The sequence below is a fragment of the Larimichthys crocea genome, chromosome XIII (genome assembly GCF_000972845.2).
Source record: "Larimichthys crocea isolate SSNF chromosome XIII, L_crocea_2.0, whole genome shotgun sequence".
Taxonomy (NCBI): Eukaryota; Metazoa; Chordata; class Actinopteri; family Sciaenidae; genus Larimichthys; species Larimichthys crocea.
This window is the reverse complement of record NC_040023.1, coordinates 13,739,285-13,759,811: the sequence shown is the minus strand read 5'-3', so window position 1 is coordinate 13,759,811 and position 20,527 is coordinate 13,739,285. Positions and strand designations below refer to the sequence as shown.

Sequence of the window (20,527 nt, the reverse complement as noted above, 5' to 3'; positions counted from 1 at the left end):
TAAAAACAGGACTGTGCCTCAGGTGGAACTATATGTTTTAGTAAACAGGCAGTAAAAAAAGAAGAAATGAAATGCATAGTGAAGGGCAGTCAGTCAGCATGATTTTAACAGGTGACCTTTAAGTTTGACTTTAAAACTCAAGGCACACCTGAGCACACAGGAGGCAGCGCCCCCTGTCGGTGACGCAGCCCGCGCAAAAAGACGTGAAGGAATTTCCGCCGACGTCACTGCGTATGCCCATAACAGGGCTGCAGCTGTCTGAGAGCAACAATAACAAGCTCTACCCAACAACTTGAGCACGGCATTAACGGTACCTGACAGCGCCAGAGAGCACCACATTTCACAAAATGCGGCTGTTGAAAGAACTCTGAACTCCATTTGTTCGTCGTCCGAGTCGAAAATCGGGTTATCGCCGCGTCCACCGCCGCGAAACAAACGCGGAGAGTCGGCCGCAGGAACAGGGCAGTTCGGGGCTGCATCTGGGTCAGTGGGCCTGTCGGCGGCTCTAGCGTTGGTTTTGTTATCCCCGCAGTATCCCGTTGCGCCTGTCAGTAGTTTATATATATATATACACCGTGCCACCTGCATAAACCGTGGTACCATGCAGGCTAACGGGACAGGACAGGACCGAGATTCAGAACTGTCCTGCCGAAACGGGGCGCAGAACGGCGAGTCGTCCTCCACCGGGGTGGCTCACTCCAACGGACTTGTGTCAGTCAGCAACAATGGAAACACTGTCAGCAACAACAACAACGGAGTGTCCGCCCAGATAGCATCCAACAACAGCAACAGCACGTCGGCTGCCAAGAAGAAGAAGCGGCTGTCTCAGTCTGAGGAGGATGTCATCCGCCTCATAGGACAACATCTACACGATCTGGGTCTCAAGTAAGCGAAGCACTTTGTCTCCTGACAGCTGTCAGGTGAAGGCTCTGACTCGGGACAGTCATGTTGTCCTCTCCCCCGCAGAATGAGCCGCTCTCTCGGTCTGTGTCGTTATTCCAAAGAACAGAGTACATGTTGTGAGGTCTCACAGGTGGATGTGGCCTGTTTGAATGACAGGTCGACAGCTCCTGGTTGACTTTAAAGTGCAGGAGTTGACAATAAGCATGAAGACATGTTCTCCATCATGAGGAATTAAGAAAGAATTCTCAAGTCTGGGCAAAAAGTCATTGGCATGGGATCTCTCAACGGTTCTGCTGTTCACTGACTTTAAATAGTTTTGTAATCAGCACACGGAGAGAGGAGCAGTATGTCCTCCACCCTTGTACTGTACAGTACAGTGTAGTGGACTGTACCACCAATGAGATAGATATCTCAGAGGACTGTTTTTATTATTAGCGTCTGAGTCCTCTAATGACAGAAGGCAGAGAATGATTGATATTTATCTTGATGAATGAAACTGAAATGTTGTTAAGTATTCAGCTCACAGAAAGCATTATTTTGCTCAGCTTCATCTCCTCCCACAGTCTTTATTGATGCGCTGATCATGAGCGATGAGGCATTTCAATGTCACTCATTATGAAGTTCATTGATGTTTATTCTGCTGTGTACGTTTGCAGTCAGACGGTGGACCTCCTGATGCAGGAGTCTGGCTGCAGACTGGAGCACCCCTCTGCCACCAAGTTCCGCAATCACGTCATGGAAGGAGAGTGGGACAAGGTGGAACCAAGTTATCAGAAATCTGAATCACCATACCTATCTAACCTCACTTATTTTAGTAAACTGTGCACCGTACTATGAGCATGTAGAGGAAATCATTCGGATGTCATGTTTGTTAATCAGTGGTTATCAATAGTGACTAATTCCTCTCTTTGTTCAGGCTGAGAGCGATCTGAATGAGCTGAAGGCATTGATGCATTCTCCAAGTGCTATAGTGGTAAGTACGAGTCTAACAGTCCTTAGGCTGAAGTCTCTAATGCGTTGTTGTCTCATCTACAAACACAACAGCCACAAGAACAAACTCTGAATATGAGGAGAAAATAAAAGAAACTGACAGTTATTCACACTGGAGTTGAAACATTTGTGTCAAAGCCACTGAAAGAATCATAGAAAAACATAACCTTATACCTGCAGCAAGCACAAAAATATCATGAAACTGATAAAAATATGATGAAACATGCTGGTGCTGTAGTTCAAAGGTCTACATCCCACCATGATCTCAGTGATGACTGGTTTATTCTGATCGAGATGTGTGAGAGAAATCAGATTTATTAACAAGTAGGTTTTGACTTACTTGGTATAGTTGGTGTATAATAAACATTAAGTAAAAATATAAGGAAGATAAAAAAATCAAGTATTAAAAATTATAGACAATATAAATATATGATGTACAGTATTTTCAAGAAGAATGTACTGTACTATGGATCCCCGAAGTGTAACAGTTGTTGTTAGGTAATCCAGTACATTTTTAAACCTCAGCTTATTATCCTGAAAAAAAATTTTTTTTCCGCTGCTTCTTTTCATACTTTTCTTTTCACACATCAAACGTTTGCCAGTCAAGGCAAACTTAAAGGTTTATTGCTCTCTCTAATGAGCTGCTCAGGTTTCAGAGATTTATTGACTGCTGGACTTTTTCACAAATGACCACAGTCTGTGATTTCTGATATACTGTGATAATATTCTGTCTAGATGCCATATGGGGAAATGTTGCAGAACACAGTCTTGTCCTCTACTTGTCTTCCTGTATAGCGGATGAAGTTCCTACTGCTGCAGCAGAAGTATCTGGAGTATCTGGAAGATGGAAAGGTCTTGGAGGCCCTGCAGGTCCTCAGAGCTGAGCTCACTCCTCTCAAGTACAACACGGAGCGTATCCACATCCTGAGCGGGTCAGTTCACCAGCAGACATTTTCTCCACTGTTGATGGATTTCACTACACTCAGAATGTTGCTTGTTGTTTTTGTGATGTAAATTTATCTTTTTCCATGTTGCCATAAAATGCGTTGGAGGTGTGGTACAAATGCTGCTGGCAGCTCTGTACTGGAGCTGTCGGTAACATTTGTGAAAGAATTTCTTGATTAAAAAAAGTCTCAGAATTCCAGGATGGAAAATGCTGAACAGCCAGAGCAGTACAGAACACTAAAAGATACTCCACACAGATGGTGTTTCTGATGTGCCTCACTTCTTCATCTCATGGATCTCCCATCTGTCAGTCAACACATGACTACAGGACCCTCCACGTTCTTTTACACCAAGTTATTGTTTTTTTTTCTCTGGCATATTTATTCACAGACAGCCTTTCAAATCACACACATCTCCTGCTGTCTGTATGTTTATTCTTACTTCATGGTCTCATAGTGATTGAACACATGGACGTTTCAGTAGTGCTTTCACACTGCTGATTGCTTTTGATGAGGCATTCTCAGTAAGACTGTTTTCTGACTGTAACCTGCTCCTCATACATTCCACTGAGACCTCAGTGTGGGTGCTCAGAAAAAATAGCATTTGTGTGTAAAAAAAAAAAAAAAAAAGACTGATCTTGACATCATCAATTCAAGTGTTTGAGAGAACACAAGTATGCTGACTGGGTTTCAGTCACCACAAATATGTCATCCTCTGGGAACCATGAACATCCACAGCAGATGTAGGCATAGTAGCTGATAACATGTCATTGTGTGTTTTGAAGGTACCTGATGTGTAGTCATGCAGAAGACCTGCGAACCAAAGCGGAGTGGGAAGGCAAAGGCACAGCATCCCGAACAAAACTCCTGGACAAGCTCCAGAGTGAGTGCAATGTGACTCACATCCCATAATTATTCTACTGTACACGGTCAACTCCCTCCTTCTGTACACTCATTGTCCTACACTGTATTGGATTATTGTCATGTACAGGATGTGGTAAGAAAATTGTGAAAGCTGGTGACTGAAGAGCTTTCAGGAGACCTTGGTGTCTGAACAGAAGGCCATCCAAGTGAATCACCGTGTGCTGACACTCCACTTCTGTTGAGGAGTATCTAACCTTGCTGTTTAACTTTTCCTGGTTTCTCTGGGAGACAAGTCCACAGTCTGTCTAGAACAGCTGTGCTGTCACTCTAAAAGAGTTTTTGTAGATCTGATTAGTTTAGAATAGGAGGCTAGGAATCTGGACCTGTGCAAATAAGAACATTTAGTAGCATGTTCATCTTGGGCATAATTATATTGATATAAATTATTGTCTTGATAATATATATTATATAATGTAAAATACTGATAAATGTGTCTGTGGACATACGCAGAGAGGTAACTCTAGGTTGCAGAGAAGTAGACATACAAACCTCCCATGTGCAGATCTGCACATCAAGCAAGCTGATTGAGTAATTTAGTACTTAAAAGAGTAAAAGTACTGCAAAGAGGTTTCATAGAAACAGCCACATTTACCTCTTAATTTCATACTCAGGTGTTTGTTTACTTATTCATTTGAATTTGTGCATGTGTGTATGCGTGCAGCATACCTGCCTCCATCAGTGATGCTGCCTCCTCGCCGCCTGCAGACTCTGCTGAAGCAGGCAGTGGAGCTGCAGCGAGAGCGCTGCCTCTACCACAACACTAAGCTGGATGGTGGACTGGACTCTGTGTCCCTGCTGCTGGACCATGCATGCAGCCGGTAAGAACACACTCATGCTTCACTGCACCCAGGCAGTTTGATTCATTCATTTACTCATAAGAGACACTACTTCTTTATGCATTTACATTTAGTTATTTAGCAGATGCTTTTATCCAAAGTGACTTACAGAGAAGGGAACAATCAAGGTACAGCGTGATAAGAAAGTTTTAGACAAGTTTGACAATTCTTAAGTAAGTAAGTAGATTAAGTAGATTTCTCATGTCCAGTTGTTGGTAGTGTAAGGAGAGAAGGTATTCTCTGAAGAGCTGGAGGTCTTCAGGAGGTTTTTAAAGGTAGAGAGGGACATCCCTGCTCTGGTAGGGACTGGTAGTGCGTACCACCAACATTATACATGAAAAAAGTTTGGATTGCCTTGAGTGGACAGGTGGCAGAGCCAGGCGTCGCTCATTGGAGGAGCGCAGCAGGCGTGAGGTAACATATGCCTGTATAAGGGCATTCAAGTAGGTAGGTGCAGTACCAGAGACAACTTTGTAGTCAGCATTAGAGATTTGAATTTAATGCAGGCTGCAACACGTAGCCAGTGGAGCTCAATGCGGGGTGGAAATAATATTTAGTCCACTGAATAGATGATGTTTTATCAGGGTTTTTTCATTGACAATGAAACCATGAACACATTATGTTTTATTTGCATGATGATGTTTCACTGATGTGTGTGTTCGTTATCTTTAGGAAGCAGTTCCCTTGCTACACTCAGCAGATTCTTACTGAACACTGCAATGAAGTCTGGTTCTGCAAGTTCTCCAACGACGGCACAAAACTGGCGACCGGCTCCAAAGACACCACAGTCATTGTGTGGCACATTGACATGGTGATTATACATTTCCTTGACTTTCACTTCAGAGCAGGAAAGATGGGTCAGCATGTGAGAAGAAATAGCTGGATTGTCGCCTGGTTTGTGGCTGTGGCTCAGGAGGTAGAGCGGGCAGTCCACCAATTAGATGATCAGCGGTTCGATCCCCAGTTCCTCCAGTCTTTATGTTGAAGTGTCCTTGGAAGATGCAGGACACTGAATGTGTATGAATGGTTAGCTCCTCAAACTGATGAGCAGTTGGTACCTTGCATGGCAGCCAATGCCATCAGTGTATGAATGTGTGTGAATGAGATACGTAGTGTAAAAGGGCTTTGAGTGGTGAGAACACAATAAAGGCGCTAATATAAGTACAGTCCATCTACCATTTACAATTTGCCTGTTGACAGGAAACCCAGCAGCTGAAGTTGCTGAAGACTTTGGAGGGTCATGCATACGGTGTTTCATACCTGGCATGGAGCCCTGATGACACCTATCTCATAGCCTGTGGTCCAGATGACTGCTCTGAGATGTGGCTGTGGAATGTCCAGGTAGAACATCTGTCACTCAGAATGGACACGAACGTGTCAGCTTGTGATCCTAAGTATAACCAAATGCTTAGATGTTTATTGACGTAGCAAAATAAAATGTAAAGATTATTTATCTGTGGTTAACTATGCAGCTCTAGCTCAAAGATATTTTTTGCTCAAAAGTAGAAAGAGCCAACCATCTTCTCCATAACAATCAGCTGTCACATCTTGTCCATCTGTTACACACTCTTGTACATGTAGCCAAACCCAGTCAGACGTAAGAGGAGAAGAGTATATCCAATAAGAGATGACGATGAACAGAAGTATGTTTCTCTCTGTTGTGTAGACAGGGGAGTTACGTACAAAGATGAGTCAGTCTCATGAGGATAGCCTGACCAGCGTGGCATGGAATCCGGATGGCAAACGCTTCGTCACCGGTGGCCAGAGAGGCCAGTTCTACCAGTGTGTGAGTATCCTTCACAGCACACACTTCAGCTGGGCTGTCAGCGACACGTTCTGAACTTCACATACACACATTCACATCATATTCACTTACATCAACACATTTAATAGAGGTCCAGTGACAGTCAGTGGTAGTCCAGCACGCCTGTCTGATATTGATACTTTGATGACATGCACACTACAAACAATCTTTCCTGATTTTCCTGATGTCAATGCTGAAATGCTGCTTGTTTGTTGAGGAACAAAGAGGAATCCTGTAATAACAAATTCCATTCTGATTAGTGAGTGAGGGGATAAAAAAAACCTTTTGATTTACGAGTTAAAACATGTCTGAGTGAAAAGAAGGAGCTCTGTATAAAGAAACGTTCAGCAGATTCATGTGGATGCTCACTTTATCAAAAGATCCAACTGGACAATCCAAGTTTGTCTGCTTTGTGTTTTTTTCCCCATTTAGAAGAATGATTCTTTAAACGTATAAACAACTTAGTGTCCATTAAAACATGAGAGAAGGCTTTGGGCTACAACAACTCATTAAATTAACTATTTTTAAAATCAATGAATCATTTCAGTCATTTCTTAAGCAAACAACTGACAATTCTCTGCTGCAAGCCTAATATTTCATTTGATGTTCTTCTATCAATATACACCTTACATATTTATCAAACGTTTGAAGATGTCATCTTTAGTTGTGAGGGAGTTATTCCTGTCTGACTTTTCACAGACCAAATGATTGAGAAAACTTTAAAGACATAATATGTAACATTCCTGCATTAGAATGTGCCCAAAGAAATTGTCATTTTGTTCAAGTTAAGGGTGCGTTTCGTTTGATCGCCTGTTGGTGGCATCATGCCTCTGGTTGCTAGAACTTCCAAGGAACATGATGTGTCAGATAGATTTTCATCAGAAAGACAAAACAACAGTTCCCACAAGCCCATGCTACTTCACAATGTCATCAAGCTAACTCTTTTGTTCAGGGTCAATAAAATCTGGAGTTATCTGCTTTTCCCCTGCAGAGCTTCCTGTTGAATGCATTTTGTTTTCTCGTGACTCTCAGGACTTGGATGGAAACCTGCTGGACTCATGGGAAGGAGTTCGGGTGCAATGCCTGTGGTGTCTTAGTGACGGCCGGACCGTCTTGGCATCAGACACCCACCAACGCATCCGTGGCTACAACTTTGAAGACCTGACAGACAGAAACATGTAAGTCACCACCCTGACTGTGAGGAGCACCCTCTTTTCATATCCTCATGCAGGAAAAGTTTCAGTACCACAAATACAATCTTTGTTTAAAAAGAATGTGTGAAATACGCGGCTGTTCTATTTTTGAAGGACAGCGCGAGCAGGTCGTGTCAATTTATTAATTAGTATTAATATTAATATTATTATTAATATTAAAGAGCACAACCAGGCCAGATGTATCAACCCACTCTACTATGGCATTTGAGCCAAACTAAACAAGTAGAAGCTCAGTCACCCTCAGAAGTCGAGGGTTTTCACCACCACAGACAAGTCCACACTTGAAGAGAGAAGAAGAGAGTAAAATGTGTTTTTCTTGGAATTCAAATGTCAGACGACAATTGCTTTCTCCAACACCATTCAACTGAATGAAATGAAATAAACAGCAGTGTCTTACAAAGGTCATACAACATTGCATAGTGACATTATTTCTTTCTCAGTGGTGCTCTGAGGATGATGATGTCCTGTTGTGTTGTGTTCCAGAGTGCAGGAGGACCATCCCATCATGTCTTTCACTGTTTCCAAAAATGGAAGGTTGGCTCTGCTCAATGTTGCTACTCAGGTGAGGAGCCATACACCACAATATACTTACCTTTCTTCAGTTCAAGGTTGAAATGTGTGTCTCATTTAATGACTTATGTTTGTAGGGAGTGCACCTATGGGACCTGCAGGACAGAGTGTTGGTGAGGAAGTACCAAGGGGTGACGCAGGGCTTCTACACCATCCACTCCTGCTTTGGAGGGCACAATGAAGACTTCATCGCTAGTGGCAGTGAAGGCAAGACAACGTGATGTTAAGTAGAAAGCTCGGACTGAGACAGAGGCAGGTTTAGAACAGAATGGACAAAATGGAACTAAACCCTCAAAGCACTTTCTTCAGATTCAGACCAGTATGGATATTCTGTAGTGTTGATGATGATTTCGTGATTAGCTCATTTTGGAGGCAGGTGATTTGTGGTGGCGGCTTTAGTCATAAACCAATCCTTCCCCAGCTGTATTTCTGCTACACTGAACGGTGGTCAGTCTGTCACTAGCCATTAGTCCACACTCTTTATAGTGACTGTCCATTGCTGTATTTTTTAGATTTGCTGGAAGAGAGGAAGCTAGCACAATCTGAGCGTTTAGTTACACATTCTCTCCTCCAGCCACACACTGGAGCTGGAATTCTGCTTCTTTGAACATATTGTCTGATTCAAATAATTATTTATTTGTTCTCCCCTCAGCCTAACACATAAACATAGTAACACTGTGACCGTCTCTTTGGAGCTCCAGCTGCATTACCAACTCACCTGGCACTGCTCTCCTCAACCATCTCCTCACCTCTCACTCCTTCAGCTGAATGCCAAGCCCCCCTCCACAAATACTATATACCTAACATTTAGGGTGTTGTTGACCCAAGGTCACAGAGGCTTGCAGAGGAGCTGACGCACACATCTCCTAGATCCCAATAAAACATCTTGTTGACACGGCATCATACAAGTGGTACAAAAAGCAAACAGCCACACCACACAGACATCTTCAAGTGGGCTGTTCAGACCGAGCACATGATGTGTACAAAGATTTCCACTTAAGCAGCTGATGAAGTGTCTTTTCTCCTGTCAGACCACAAAGTTTACATCTGGCACCGACGCAGCGAGCTGCCCATCGCAGAGCTGACTGGTCACACCCGCACTGTCAACTGTGTGAGCTGGAACCCTGTCCTGCCTGGACTGCTGGCCAGCGCCTCAGACGATGGGACCGTCCGAATCTGGGGGCCAGCCCCCTTCCTGGAAGTCCAGGATGCGGAAGGGCTCAGTGGTATGACCATGAAAACTTGTATGTCTAGTTCTTAGTTCTTGTGCAGGTCATCTGTGTGTGAAATAATACTGTATGTAAAGTGATGAGAAGCCTGACAGATGATCTAACTAATATGACACAGTACAGTCCCTCTGAACACAGTCTCAGGCTCTAAATGTGTATTCAATAGTAAATCTTTCAGGAAGTACTCTTCTTTTCTTCCAACTATCCTGATGTAACTCATCTTAGCTGGAAACTCTCCTTAAATGTGTCTCAAACTCTAACTCCATCATTTTTACTCTATAAACATCATTTTATGATCTAATCAGCCACATTTGACCCTCTGAGCTTCCCTACCCAATCTTTGATGTTGTTTATGTGTTTAGGTGAACACCCAGGTAAACCTCAGTTCACTGAGCTTACTGACCACTCATGGTGCCTCAGGTCACTAAGTACTCTCCATTTCTGGTGTTGTGTTGCAGCACTGTTGGACTGATCATGGCTCTAATAAACAGACAGTTTGGCTGAAACTTCTCTTTAAAAAGTCGAGTTGGAAGAATGTCCACCGACCAAGATGATGATTTGATTTGAATTCTGACATCTGTTAGATACTTAGCCGTAGACAACACACTGAGGTGTGTCTCATCATGTCTGCAAAAGAAACTTTACATACCTGATAGAGTTTGTAGCCTCCCATTTGCACACCCGCACACACACACACACACCTGTAGTTATATTGTGCTTGTCATGATGCTGATGATGCGTTTCCTGTTCTCTCAGAATGTTGCAGCATGGACAGCTGATGATGAGCTGCTGTGCCCTTGTTGAGCATTAAGACTCTGTAGACACTTGAATGGATGAAGCAGGGAGTGTGTTGGTGATGGGACAGCTGATTCCATGAGGTGGGCCCAGCAGTGCTGTGTGTGTCAGGATGTCACACATATTGATGTCAGACTCCAAGCCGGCCGGGTGAACCTGGGCTCCACAACCTCCAGCGTCTGACCATTCTCCTCCTCCTGCCTGGACCTGTTCCCCAGTACCATCCAGGACCACCCTCCTCCTCTTATTTATTATTACTACTTATTATTTATTCATGAGTAGTTCACTGACTTGTGCTAGGCTGTGATGTAGCAGCGTCCGTGGAGGGTGTGTGTGTTCTTAGGTGCTGCTCACATGAAGAAGCTTCAACCTTTCTCCTCTTTCACCTGCTGAACCTTTGAAGAGATTTGACCTACAGGAACATTTGATGGATGTATCTCCCACGTAAAGAGTATCTTTTAATGCAGAATTCTACCTTATCTTGTCTTTTTTTAATGCAGGATGCTTTTTTCCGCTCGAGCTCTCCTGCTTCTAGCCAGAGAAACACAAGTGTTTGATGAGCATGTCACAAAGGATTGCACAGGACAACACATTTGATGGCTAAGTTGTGTTTTACACTTGTGCTATCTACTCTGTCTGTCTGGTAGAGTATGTTCTGTGGCTGGCTGTCTTCTGAGGAGCTGATGTGTGTTTTAAAGATAATCTGTCACCCTTACCTCTGCATAGAGATTATCTGAGTGTAGTTTCCTTCATGCCGTTTTCTCTGCAGCCTGTTGCAGCCATCCGTCCCCGTTTACAGGCAGCAGTCTTCATAGGACTTTATTTTGGTTTGATTTATTTAGTCTTTACATGTTCTAAGTTTCATTTATCCCCGTGTGTGTTTGTTTGGTTTGCTGTAACAGTTAGAAGGAGAGTCCCAGTTCAACTCTGAACTCTAAAAGATAAAGGTGGTCTTCTCTATGTTTCATATTGTCAACAAATCCTGTGAAAACATCAGGCCTGAAACAGCTGCCAAATGAACTCCAGTGTGTTTAATGGAGCTCTGTGACACAGAGGCTGTGATACACACACACTCAACATGTTAGGACAACAAAGTGACCGAGTGTGTCCTGAACCATCGGTGGATAACACATTTGTACAAGTGTAACATAAAATGATTATGAAGTGTTTCCTTTCAGAGTCACAAGAACAATCTTGCCTGATATGATGTTCTATGTACCGTGCTGTATATTTGTATGTTATGGCATGTATTATGACGCTGTACAAATGTTTGCAGGGTTCCCACGCTGTTTCCTACAGCTTTCAGCCACTCTTTAACAACTGACTGCACTACTGTTGTAATATCAAGCAGCAAGTTTACATTGACACCTGCTCACACAGAACAGTACATTTCAGTCTGTAACATTTTTGTGACATTTTTCCAAACTGCTGCTCCGGGTTTTATTTATTAGAATGAGAATTATTTTTCCAAAAGCATTCTAGTCGTGGACAGTAACCGTACGACTGTCCAGACCGTGGGAACCCTGTCTATCTGCCCAGACACCATCACAGCCATCACCAGCTTCAACTCTGCCATCATAGAACACACACACACACACACACACACACACACACACACACACTCACTAGTGGTTGACAACAGTAGATGTCACACACACTTGATTGAGTCACAGATGTGGATTTTCTTTAGTTTGAGTATTTCAGGCTTCTTCTTTATTCTTCTCGCTGTAAGAAGCCAAAGTAGGACCTTTTGTTTGCTTGCAGGCAGCTTCTGTCACAAACCATTTGACATTTTAAATGTGTTATTACAAAAAGTGATTGTACTGTTCTGTATTGTTCTGTAGGAGAAGTGTTATGTATGCATATTTTAAATAAAGCATTCAGGGTTTTAAAATGTCATTTATGTCCTTTACCTGCTCTGTTCTGCTCTTTGTCTTTGCTGTGTCTGACCAGTGCCTCCAGAACCCATTAGAGCCTGCTTGTTTGTTAGTCAGTGACTGGAAGTGAAGTTATAACTTATTAATAATGAATAATGTCAGAACAAATGTCAAAAAATATTTACACATATTTACTTTTCAAGATTTCTGAAGTTTTTTTTGACTGACTGAAGATCCTGATGGGCACAGATTCCTGTTCTTTACTGACCCGGCTCTGGTTCTTTGACATCAGTCACAGGAACATTGATTTGTTCATCTTTGTTCATCTTTAACAGTTTTTAAAATAATATGGTAATGTAAGAGGCTCTCTCATTATCAGATGAATGTGCAGCTCACTTCAGCTTTACTTTGAGCTCATTGTGAAACGTTACTGCTTTGTTGGCTTTAGGCTGCAGCAGGTAGCTGCTGAACACTACCTGCACAGCAGCAAACGGCATGTGAGGAGCTGATAAACATGGTGGAGCTTTCAGCAGCTATGGAGGCAGATATTTCCCTCAGCAGATGGTGGACACCAAAAACAGCATAAAGAGTGCATTTTATGAATCATTCAACAGTAATCTATCATCAATATTGTAAATCCAAAGCCAACCAAACTGAATTGATTCTATTCATTAATGTATATCTGTGATGCAACCATTGAATATGTTAAATCATTTGTTTCTACACAGGAACTTTGAACCACTTCACTATTAAATTCAACGTTACAACAAAAACTTTTTTTTGTGTCTTTAGTGTGGAAATGAATTTGGAATGAACATTTAAGAGTTTTAATTTGATTTGAAAGTATGTGGACTTTCAAATCTCAACTGGCTCTATGTAACATGTCGTGGTCATTTTATCTTTCATTGTGATTCATTGTCATTTTATCATTCATTGTAATTCATTGTCATTTTATCATTCATTGTAATTCATTGTCATTTTATCAGTCATTGTAATTGTACAATATGTTTGTGTTGATTTGTTCTGTACACGTGACATCCATTGCACGTCTGTCCGTCCTGGGAGAGGGATCCCTCCTCTGTGGCTCTTCCTGAGGTTTCTTCCACCTTTTTTCCCTGTTAAAGGTTTTTTGTGGGCAAGTTTTTCCTCACTGGAACCGAGGGTCTAAGGACAGAGGGTGTCACTCCCTGTACAGATTGTAAAGCCTCAGAGGCAAATGTACTTTGTGACTTTGAGCTATACAGATAAAATTGATTTGGTGTCAAATCAACTCTTAATTAGAAATGACAGGTCATGTTTGGGTTTCACCTCTAAAGGTCCAGGTCTATGAATAAGATCAACTTATTTCAGCCTCAAGTCAGAATGAAGAAAAAACAAATGTGTCACAAGTCAGTAAGAAACTTTTTCACACACTCACATTAAATATTCTTATTATTCTACATATTATATATAATATTCAAATAAGCTCACATATCTGTCTTTAGGATTTCACTTTCACACACATCTGGAGTTTTCAATGTGAGACATGAGGTCTGAAACACAGATGAGGACAGTACAGGTATGAGTTCAACTCCTCTATGTCATGTGACAGAGTACATAGTGGAGTCACTCACTGCTGCACAGTTACACCTTCAGCAGTCACTCACTTTGAGACAAACAGTTTGTTTTTCATCTTTATTTATGAAACACCACTTCTCCCTCAAAAAAGCAGAAACACTGCAGAAACCCTGCAGGAGACATTTTAGTGTGACTCAGACATGAACAGCTGTTCACCAACACTGAGCAGAGAGAAATGGCTCCAGAAGACTGCACATGTGGCTCACAGAACAGAACACGGAGCAGGTCACCTCCATCTTCCCAGTGAACAGCGGACACACCTGCTGATCTGGAAACTTTCAAACGTGGAATGTCACACTTTAACACACAGTGTGCGTTCAATGCAAAAGTCATTCAGTAAAGACAACATCAGTGCATGATTGAGGTCAAATCCAACAGTTCAGACTGTCTGTCACTCACACAGTCAGAAAACAACACATTTCTTTAAAAATACTTGACCCCCCCACATTCAGACCACATCCAGCTCGGTCATGTGACATCAATCACACAACTGATCTGTGTGGTTTAGTGTGACTACATCAATACAACTAAGTGATGTGTGGAATGAATACACACACATACAAAGATTGAGACTGTACATTAACCAACGTGTGTGTGTGTGTGTGTGTGTGTGTGTGTGTGTGTGTGTGTGTGTGCTGAGCTGCGGTTGATCAATATTGGAGTGTGATGCTGGAGGTCTACGAGGTGATGTATGCATAAAAAGTGTCAGAACAGGAGTGGTGATCTGCTGCTGTCACAATAACAGAGTGTTCACTTCAGTACTATCACGAGACTTTGAGCTTCAAATCGATTTTGTTTTGGAAAACGTGAAATCATTCAGAAAGTCAACAGGAAAGAGAGTGAGACTGTGACGCTCTGAGCGAGCATCCACCAGGAGCTGAACATGAGCAGCAGAGACCAGGTGAAAACTGACTTACACCATGTAAAGCTTTGCTGGTAAAGGTTCCTATATTAAAAAAAAGATGTTGTTACTTGAAGTCCTGTGTGTCTAATTACAGTTTAGAATCTTCAGAGCTCTTTTCCTTTACAGACACTGCAGGTCCTCGTCTAGTGTCCACCACGTTTCTACAGTAACCCAGAATGAACAAACTGAACACTGACTCTAGATCAGACCTTTGAGGACAATAAAACATAGAGGTTACTGTCATGATTGTACTGAAGTGTTCATGGTTAAATATTAACCTTAGTACTGTATCAAAGTCAAAACTCTGAGCTTCTAACACAGAGAACAGTGTGAGCCCCTGTTTCCCGTACCATCCAGGACCAACCCTCCTCCTCTTATTATTATTACTACTTATATTTATTCATGAGTAGTTCACTGATTGTGCTAGGCTTGATGTAGCAGCGTCCGTGGAGGGTGTGGTGTTCTTAGGTGCTGCTCACATGAGAAGCTTCAACCTTTCTCCTCTTTCACCTGCTGAACCTTTGAAGAGATTTGACCTACAGGAACATTTGATGGATGTATCACCCACGTAAAGAGTATCTTTTAATGCAGAATTCTACCTTATTCTTGTCTTTTTTTAATGCAGGATGCTTTTTTCCGCTCGAGCTCTCCTGCTTCTAGCCAGAGAAACACAAGTGTTGATGAGCATGTCACAAAGGATTGCACAGGACAACACATTTGATGGCTAAGTTGTGTTTTACACTTGTGCTATCTACTCTGTCTGTCTGGTAGAGTATGTTCTGTGGCTGGCTGTCTTCTGAGGAGCTGATGTGTGTTTTAAAGTAATCTGTCACCCTTACCTCTGCATAGAGATTATCTGAGTGTAGTTTCTTCATGCCGTTTTCTCTGCAGCCTGTGCAGCCATCCGTCCCGTTTACAGGCAGCAGTCTTCATAGGACTTTTTTTGGTTTGATTTATTTAGTCTTTACATGTTCTAGTTTCATTTATCCCCGTGTGTGTTGTTTGGTTGCTGTAACAGTTAGAAGGAGAGTCCCAGTTCAACTCTGAACTCTAAAAGATAAAGGTGGTCTTCTCTATGTTTCATATTGTCAACAAATCCTGTGAAAACATCAGGCCTGGAAACAGCTGCCAAATGAACTCCAGTTGTTTAATGGAGCTCTGTGACACAGAGGCTGTGATACACACACACTCAACATGTTAGGACAACAAGTGACCGAGTGTGTCCTGAACCATCGGTGGATAACACATTTGTACAAGTGTAAATAAAATGATATGAAGTGTTTCCTTTCAGAGTCACAAGAACATCTTGCCTGATATGATGTTCTATGTACCGTGCTGTATATTTGTATGTTATGGCATGTATTATGACGCTGTACAATGTTTGCAGGGTTCCCCCGCTGTTTCTACAGCTTTCAGCCACTCTTTAACAACTGACTGCACTACTGTTGTAATATCAGCAGCAAGTTTACATTGACACCTGTCTCACACAGAACAGTACATTTCAGTCTGTAACATTTTGTGACATTTTTCCAAACTGCTGCTCCGGGTTTTTTATTAGAATGGAATTATTTTCCAAAAGCCTTCTGTCGTGGACAGTAACCGTAGACCTGTCCAGACCGTGGGAACCCTGTTCATTCTGCCCAGACACATCACAGCCATCACCAGCTTCACTCTGCCACATAGACACACACACACACACACACACACACACACACACACACACACACACACACACACACACACACACACTCACTAGGGTGACAACAGTAGATGTCACACACACTTGATTGAGTCACAGATGTGGATTTTCTTTAGTTTTTATTCAGGCTTCTCTTTTATTCTTCTCGCTGTAAGAAGCCAAAGTGGACCTTTTGTTTGCTGCAGGCAGCTTTGCCACAAACCATTTGACATTTAAATGTGTTATTACAAAAAGTGATTGTACTGTTCTGATTGTTCTGTAGGGAAGTGTTATGTATGCATATTTTAATAAAGCATTCGGGTTTTAAAATGTCATTATGTCCTTTACCTGCTCTGTTCTGCTCTTGTCTTTGCTGTGTCTGACCAGTGCCTCCAGAAACCATTAGAGCCTGCTTGTTTGTTGTCAGTGACTGGAAGTGAAGTTATAACTTATAATAATGAATAATGTCAGAACAAATGTCAAAAAATATTTACACCTATTTACTTTTCAAGATTTCTGAAGTTTTTTTGACTGACTGAAGATCCTGATGGGCACAGATTCCTGTTCTTTACTGACCCGGCTCTGGTTCTTTGACATCAGTCACAGGAACATTGATTTGTTCATCTTTGTTCATCTTTAACGTTTTTAAATAATATGGTAATGTAGAGGCTCTCTCATTATCAGATGAATGTGCAGCTCACTTCAGCTTTACTTTGAGCTCATTGTGAAACGTTACTGCTTTGTTGGCTTTAGGCTGCAGCCGGTGCTGCTGACACTACCTGCACAGCAGCAACAGCATGTGAGGAGCTGATAAACATGGTGGAGCTTTCAGCAGCTATGGAGGCAGATATTTCCCTCAGCAGATGGTGGACCACAAAAACAGCATAAAGAGTGCATTTATGAATCATTCAACAGTAATCTATCATCCTATTGTAAATCCAAAGCCAACCAAACTGAATTGTTCTATTCATTAATGTATATCTGTGATGCAACCATTGAATATGTTAAATCATTTGTTTCTACACAGGACTTTGAACCACTTCACTATTAATTCAACGTTAAAACAAAAACTTTTTTTTGTGTCTTTAGTGTGAATGAATTTGGAATGAACATTTAAGAGTTTTAATTTGATTTGAAGTATGTGGACTTTCAAATCTCAACTGGCTATAGTAACATGTCGTGTCATTTTATCTTTCATTGTGATTCATTGTCTTTTATCATTCATTGTATTCATTGTCATTTTATCAGTCATTGTAAATGTACAATTTGTTTGTGTTGTATTTGTTCTGTACACGTGACATCCATTGCACGTCTGTCCGTCCTGGGAGAGGGATCCCTCCTCTGTGGCTCTTCCTGAGGTTTCTTCCACCTTTTTTTCCCTGTTAAAGGTTTTTTGTGGGCAAGTTTTTCCTCACTGGAACCGAGGGTCTAAGGACAGAGGTGTCACTCCCTGTACAGATTGTAAAGCCTCAGAGGCAAATACTTTGTGACTTTGAGCTATACAGATAAAATTGATTTGGTGTCAAATCAACTCTTAATTAGAAATGACAGGTCATGTTTGGGTTTCACCTCTAAAGGTCCAGGTCTATGAATAAGATCAACTTATTTCAGCCTCAAGTCAGAATGAAGAAAAAACAAATGTGTCACAAGTCAGTAAGAAACTTTTTCACACACTCACATTAAATTTCTTATTATTCTACATATTATATATAATATTCAAATAAGCTCACATATCTGTCTTTGGATTTCACTTTCACACACATCTGGAGTTTTCAATGTGAGACATGAGGTCTGAACACACGATGAGGACAGTACAGGTATGAGTTCAACTCCTCTATGTCATGTGACAGAGTACATAGTGGAGTCACTCACTGCTGCACGTTACACCTTCAGCAGTCACTCACTTTGAGACAAACAGTTTGTTTTCATCTTTATTTATGAAACACCACTTCTCCCTCAAAAGCAGAAACACTGCAGAAACCCTGCAGGAGACATTTTAGTGTGACTCAGACATGAACAGCTGTTCACCAACACTGAGCAGAGAGAAATGGCTCCAGAAGACTGCACATGTGGCTCACAGAACAGAACCGGACAGGTCACGTCCATCTTCCCAGTGAACAGCGGAGACACCTGCTGATCTGGAAACTTTCAAACGTGGAATGTCACACTTTAACCACAGTGTGCGTTCAATGCAAAGTCATTCAGTAAAGACAACATCGTGCATGATTGAGGTCAAATCCAACAGTTCAGACTGTCTGTCACTCACACAGTCAGAAAACAACACATTCTTTAAAAATACTTGACCCCCCCACATTCAGACCACATCCCGCTTGGTCATGTGACATCAATCACACAACTGATCTGTGTGGTTGTGTGACTACATCAATACATCAAGTGATGTTGGAATGAATACACCAACTACAAAGATTGAGACTGTACATTAACCAACGTGTGTGTGTGTGTGTGTGTGTGTGTGTGTGGTGTGTGTGTGTGTGTGTGTGTGTGTGTGTGCTGAGCTGCGTTGATCAATATTGGAGTGTGTGCTGGAGGTCTACGAGGTGATGTATGCATAAAAAGTGTCCGAACGGAGTGGTGATCTGCTGCTGTCACAAAACAGAGTGTTCACTTCAGTACTATCACGAGACTTTGAGCTTCAAATCGATTTTGTTTTGGAAAACGTGAAATCATTCAGAGTCAACAGGAAGAGAGTGAGACTGTGACGCTCTGAGCGAGCATCCACCAGGAGCTGAACATGAGCAGCAGAGACCAGGGGCCTCATGTACGAATACTTGCGTGGATTTCCTACTAAAACTTGCCGTACGCCAGAACCCGGAAACTGTCGTACGCACAAAAATATTCAGATGTTCAAAGTGTGCTTCGCATGGATCCAGCCCGTTTCTTTTGTCATGCCAATCAACGTGGAATTGAACGCACGTGCAACTCCTCCCTGTCCACGCCCTATTTACATATGCAAATCTATTTAATAGGCCCTGGACCTGAGATTCACCTCTGTGTCCGATCAATAACGCGATGAACAAAGGAAAGAAATAAATTTCACAGAGTCTGAGCTAATATTCTAGTGAATGAAGTGGAGATTCTGTTTGGTTCCTGTCAACAGGGATGAATATGACCAAAAAAGACGTGAGTGGGAGCGTGTGTGTGTAAGGCGAAATGCCGTGGGATGCGAGCAGCGCACACACAGGTGGGACAGGTGTGCGCTGTGGCTGACATTTTACGCCCGCTTTTACTGACAAGAAATGAACACAGGGAGACATCAGGGGCTTGTTAGAAAGCTCTGCGCTCTAATTTCACAGCAGAAAATAAAGAAAACCAAAAACATGATATTTGAATGCCACATGCCCGAATGTGCATTGGCACACTGGCACGGTGCGCGATGGTGGCTTCTGGTAAGTAAAAAAGTTTATTCTTTAATTGTCCCATATGTAAACCAGCGTTACGGGACAATTAAGGGATAGAAGCCACCAATCGCGCACCGTGCCAGCCTCCAGCCTGTTCCCAACCATGCTGTTGGTCATAATGAATGAGGCGTGCGTTGAACCAGGCCACCTTGCCACGATGTTAGTTAGTTGCATTTGCGCATTGATGGAATGAAATGTTTCCTACTAACATAAACAATTCATCCTGTGATTTATAGCAAGTGTGTGCAGTCATAGCTCCGATTACATCAGGGAAACCGGCTCTCACTGCAAACTGTTGCTTAAGTCGCCTGTTCAACACATTGTACGGGAATTGATGTACCAGGAAGACATTCGGATGATTCCGTCCCACACGTGGCATGGCTCGGCTCAGGGTTAACTGGCACACTCCTGACCGATCGGCCAGCTCCCGCTGGAATGCCGCTGTTGCCAGGAACCCAGCGTAGTCAGGCAGCCGGCCCCGTTGCGCTCTGCGGCCGGCCGCAGCTCTGCGCACATCTCCCAGTAACACTGGCCTTGGTAACCGAAATCGTCTTATGACCCAATTATCATTGTTTGCAAGTAAATCCATGCGTTGCTTAAATCGCTCACGGCGGATTGGCACCATTTCAAGGTCCTCTAACAACTTTTGTTAATATCATTTTCTTCATCACATTGCGCATGCTTTTATATCCACCTATATAATGGCAAACACGTGGGTGTGTTAATTGTTCTAAGTGTGTCTCTGATGTGCACATCACTCTAATGACTACTTGTTTTCACATTATTACAGTTTCCCAGCTTCACCTCTAGTGTCGCCCAAAGA

General features: G+C 42.3%; 1 protein-coding gene across 1 annotated transcript; it reads left to right on the top strand.

The window, feature by feature from the left end:
• The first annotated feature begins 208 nt into the window (after window positions 1-208).
• On the top strand, window positions 209-12,108 carry wdr26a (WD repeat domain 26a). Its single transcript, XM_010746786.3, has 14 exons — window positions 209-885; window positions 1,560-1,659; window positions 1,820-1,876; window positions 2,689-2,825; window positions 3,623-3,720; window positions 4,423-4,579; window positions 5,270-5,408; window positions 5,798-5,938; window positions 6,264-6,383; window positions 7,434-7,579; window positions 8,099-8,177; window positions 8,263-8,392; window positions 9,217-9,411; window positions 10,171-12,108. The coding sequence occupies exons 1-14, from the start codon at window positions 602-604 to the stop codon at window positions 10,191-10,193; spliced, it is 1,806 nt and encodes a 601-aa protein (XP_010745088.1). The 5' UTR covers window positions 209-601; the 3' UTR covers window positions 10,194-12,108.
• The last annotated feature ends 8,419 nt before the right edge of the window (window positions 12,109-20,527 follow it).

Excerpts from the sequence above, each read along its gene's own strand:
- wdr26a (XM_010746786.3), top strand. The coding sequence starts at position 602 with ATGCAGGCTAACGGGACAGGACAGGACCGAGATTCAGAACTGTCCTGC. Across the intron at positions 8,393-9,216 it reads CATCGCTAGTGGCAGTGAAG|ACCACAAAGTTTACATCTGG; the intron begins GCAAGACAACGT and ends TTCTCCTGTCAG. Across the intron at positions 9,412-10,170 it reads GGATGCGGAAGGGCTCAGTG|AATGTTGCAGCATGGACAGC; the intron begins GTATGACCATGA and ends CTGTTCTCTCAG.